Source organism: Seriola lalandi, unplaced genomic scaffold (assembly GCF_002814215.2).
Source record: "Seriola lalandi dorsalis isolate HSWRI2012SDOR001 ecotype SW California unplaced genomic scaffold, Sedor1 jcf7180002054558, whole genome shotgun sequence".
Classification (NCBI taxonomy): domain Eukaryota; kingdom Metazoa; phylum Chordata; class Actinopteri; order Carangiformes; family Carangidae; genus Seriola; species Seriola lalandi.
The window spans coordinates 176,307-180,834 of NW_019525111.1; the positions used below are offsets into that span (position 1 = coordinate 176,307).

At 45.8% G+C, this 4,528-nt stretch overlaps 1 protein-coding gene across 8 annotated transcripts in view; it reads left to right on the plus strand.

The window, feature by feature from the left end:
- dab1a (DAB adaptor protein 1a) overlaps positions 1–4,528 on the plus strand; it is a 52,494-nt gene that overhangs the window by 36,685 nt on the left and 11,281 nt on the right. For 5 of the 8 annotated variants that reach the window (XM_023415774.2, XM_023415777.2, XM_023415778.2 and 2 more), the window contains one exon: positions 4,014–4,154. The exons of the other annotated variants lie outside the window; for them this stretch is intronic. In XM_023415774.2, coding sequence (XP_023271542.1) covers positions 4,014–4,154 — 141 coding nt within the window. The remainder of the gene's footprint in view (positions 1–4,013; positions 4,155–4,528) is intronic. 8 annotated transcript variants of the gene reach the window in all.

Here is a 4,528-nt window from a genome sequence, read left to right on the forward strand (position 1 = left end):
TGTGTGTGTGTGTGTGTGTGTGTGTGTGTGTGTGTGTGTGTGTGTGTGAAGCATGCCAGGCTGTGGTTTGCCAGTGTTGTGTTGACTCCAGTAAAAACCTGCATGACCTTATCACAGATTGCGTTCACTGTCACATGGATATAAAATATATGACTGACTGTAAATGTGCATGGTCTCATGTTTTTAAATCTACACCTCAGGATGTTGGACACTCTGTTCATGCATATGAGTGAGTGTTTGCAGGGGAATCTATATCACTATATGTGTGTGTGTGTGTGTGTCAGTGGTTATAATGAAAGATGACCTTGACCGCTGTCAGGCTGCACTATAACTCAGCTGCTCTTTATCTGCCTATAAAGATGCGTGTTATACTGCTGCCTGATTCAATCTGCTAAAATCCTCACACTCACAATGAGCAGGTCTGTGTCAACACTTCCCTCAGTCCAGCCAGAGCCCCCCACCTCAGTGAGTCTTTTATCATTAAAGCGCTCACACCGGACTCCCCCACGCCACTGCTGGCAGCCAGAATCCCACTCTATTTCGGTGGGCTGGGAATCAGTCTCGCGGTTTTCTGGCTGCACATTATCCAGCAGCTTTGGTAAGAAGCTTACAGGCACCACAGTATTTCTGTTCCTTCCTCACCCAGCCCACAACACATGCTGCTATTTGGATTGCTTTTGTGTTGGCCGGTGTCTGAACGTGAACAAATCCAATATTTCTCTCTTGTTGTGCAACCAATTGGACCAGTCGCCCATTCAGGTTTAAATACAGCAAATTCAAGTCTCTGCGGCTCCCCAGTCAATCAGAGGGAGTAAATATAACCCTGGATCACAGGAATATAAATGGATCATAGAAATTCTTTTTAGAAATTCTTTTTGTGGCAGGCGGCTTGTGTTGCAATTTGGAGATAATTTAATTTAGCTTTAAGATGAATCCTGATGCACGGAGGGAAGGAAGCTGCCGCGGCGCTGCTGCTCTCTACGGGTCGAATCTTTCAGTGTCACAGCACGTCTTTTCCTTCAAATGTCAAAATGCCGCCTTCGCCTTCAATTGTAAATTTGAGCAGCCTCCTGATGTTCACATGAGCCTCCAGGAGAAACTGGGGATTTCTGATAACTGCAACACTCTGACATTCAGTGGAGAGACCTGCAGCGCACAGTTCCTGCAACGTAAAGAACATCCAACTTTAACACTCAGCGGCTCATTAACTGTGATTCAGATATATTCCTACACAGTGAGTTAAAGTTAGAGTTGAACTTATTGATGATCTGCTTCACAAACATTTAATATTTAACAGTACTGTTTATCAGGAGAGAGTGCAGCTCTTGTGCTGGAGCTAAATAATGCATCAACACTTAAAGTGGAAACAGCATTTATTGCCAAAGATCCTCTATAACTAAAGATGACGCATTACAAGCAGCGCCAACTGTAAGGAATGGTAAACACTTCCTGTCTCCTACATGGGCGTGGTCAGAACATAACAACAATTCACTACAACACTAGATACAGTTTGAATCAACACCTGATTCTGTGATTCTATAGAACCTAAGTTCTGATAACACATCCGTGGAACCCACAGAGAGAAGAGATCTGTGTCTGAGTGTGTTGCTGAGACAGAGACGGCTCTGAACGAAGTTCATTTTCTCCTGGTCCGTCTGAAAAATTTCATTTTAATGATTTTAATGTGAGAATGTTCTGGAGATCTGTGGCCTGTGAGGAAATGGATCCGGTATTTATTTCTGTGGCTGTGGGGCCGAAAGAATCATAATGTGTGATCACGTTCACTTCTCCCTGCTGCTGGTCTGTTAAAGGGGCGGGGAGGTGGAGAAACCCACGTGACACAGACCCAGGAAATGATTGCTAAAGTATTACAGGTGCTATTATTATCTTAGCACCTGCTAACAACAGAGGTATTTCTCTCTGGCTGCTCCTGGTTTCCTTGTAGCTGCTCGTTGCCTCGTTTCTGGATGCTAGCTTTAGCGTTAGCATCATGGCTACTGAGTCTGAAGCAAGAAACAACTGTAGGAATCCCTGACGTCAGAGCTGTGATAAAGGCAGAGCTGCATTAATAAGTAGTAGCAGGCTTTTTGTTACTGTTCAACCCTCTGGAGTCCTGGAGCTCTCTCCATCCGGTCACTGCTCATCTGAGCGCCACTTGTTTTACTTCTCTTTCTTTATCACTCTCCTTCTTTGCTTCTCTTCCTCCTCTGACACCTGAGCTCCTTTTCTCAGAGTCACTGCTTTTTCCTCCACCTGGGCAAAGATAGCTAGTTAAAGCCAGGCTCATAGAGAACCAGTCTGAACGCAGGTGGTGCCATTATCCTGCAGTCATTACATTGTGCAATCAACATTTACTTCATTATTATAAATTAAAGCATAAACTGTGTTCATTGTCAGTTTAACATTTAGATATTTTCTGCCGACACAGTGTGAACGCTGCAGTAGCACCTGCTGTGAATACTGATCACACACTGACCACAGGCAGCGTCACTCCTCTCACTGCTGTTGTTGAGGGTGGAGAGCTTCATTGTCTTCACACACACACACACACACACACACACCTCAAATGAAATGATACCACTGGCAGAGATGTGACCTCCTGTCCACAGCAATCTCTTCTGTTGTTTACTCTGTCACCTTCTTAAACGATGACAAATCAATAAAACACACACACACACACACACTGTTTGAATCCACTGAGCTGAGAGTGTGTTGAATCAACAGACGTCTGCAGGTCAACATGTGACCCACCAATCAGCCACACACACAAACATATGATATGATATGATCAGTGATCCATCACTGTAAATAAAATATGTGACTATGTGTGTGTGTGTGTGTGTGTGTGTGTGTGTGTGTGTGTGTGTGTGTGTGTGTCAGGGGATCAGCAAGGTGCCGTTAATTAAAGGGGCTGCGTTAATTGTATGCAGAACACATGTGCACAGGTAATTACTGTTTCCCTGGAGATGGTTAATTGATAGGTGGCGGCTGCACTGATAAAGATAAAGGGCCAGGCGAAGAGATGGCGAGAGCGTTTAATGGGCACAGAGGGATAATTGGCAGGGCGAGCGAGAGTGTGATGGACAGAGAGCGAGAGAGCAGCTCTCAGCAACTGTGAGGAATATTTACATGTTTAAAAAACTGGATTGAAATGAACCAAAAAAACATCCTGTGGTAGAAGAGACAGAGCTGTTATTGTTCACTATTAATTAATGACAGACACACTTCACCCAATTAGTGCTGGTGCCAAACCACCACCACCACCACCATCATCATCATCATCATCATCGTTCTGCTGTAGCTGCAGATGTTTTCTCACAGTCTGATGTGTCAGGGAAGAAAAATACACAAAACACATTATTCTAGTTTGTGTTTTATGTGTTTTGTTTGTTTGTAATAGAACAGCGGCACAAAGAACTAAGACATGAGACGTGTTCACCGTCAGCTTGATACGCTGCAGATGTTACTGGGTGGAGATGGAGCCGGTGAGGACGGACGCTCCTATAGTCTAACACACTCCCTCCCTTTCCTCTCACATACAGCAAACAGCAGTTAGTTAATCCAGCTCCTGTGTGTGTGTGTGTGTGTGTGTGTGTGTGTGTGTGTGTGTGTGTGTGTGTGTGTGTGTGTCTGCCTCTCCATTTGTCTCACACTGAGGTTCGGGACACGGGGGAGCAGGCTTTACAAAAACACAAAGGGGGTTTAAACCTCAGCTCAGTGCTGTAGTTTACACTAAAGGTGGGGATGATCTTTAAACCTCTTTAAATCTGCACTTGGTCTTTAAGGCTGGGAAGAAGAACCTTGCTCTGTGTGTGTGTGTGTGTGTGTGTGTGTGTGTGTGTGTGTGTGTGTGTCGTGACTAGAACACCTGCAGACCATCACCTCCGCCTCTTGAATTAGCCTCATCTCACCTCACTCCCTTCTGTCTCTCTGAGTGTCTGAAAACAACTAATATGTTTGTGTGAGCACATTTTCATCCCACCCGCCATCTAACATTGGGGTTGCGATTGCAGAACGGACATCAAAACACCCCCCACCACCATCATCAGCATCAGCATCATCATTATCATGATCAGCCTCTTCAACACGAGCAGCAGCAGGAGCAGCAGGCTGTGGCAGATCTGATAGACTTAGACCTGGGAATGGTGACTCAGGTAAGGAGCCATACAAACACACGGCCAAGCACAGTTCTCTTGTTGTTTCCAGGAAACACGCCGTCCTGAAGGTTACCCATCAGCCCTCAGTCCTCAGATGATCTCCCACCTCCCATCCTAATCTCTCCTGCACCACTTCTGTTCTCCTGAAGTCGTTTAGTCACCCCGACTCTTGACCCCTGTCTTTTATGAATAAAACATGCAGTCTTGCTGTTGCCATAGTAACATGCCATAGGAGTAGAGTCGAGTACCGTGCGCATGCGTGTGCACACCCGCATGCGTACGTGTTCGAAAGAGGGAGGGCGAGCGGTCGAGAGCGGAGGTCGGGGTGGAGGTAAAGGTCAGAGAGCAGAGGGCGCCGGTCGTGCAGACGC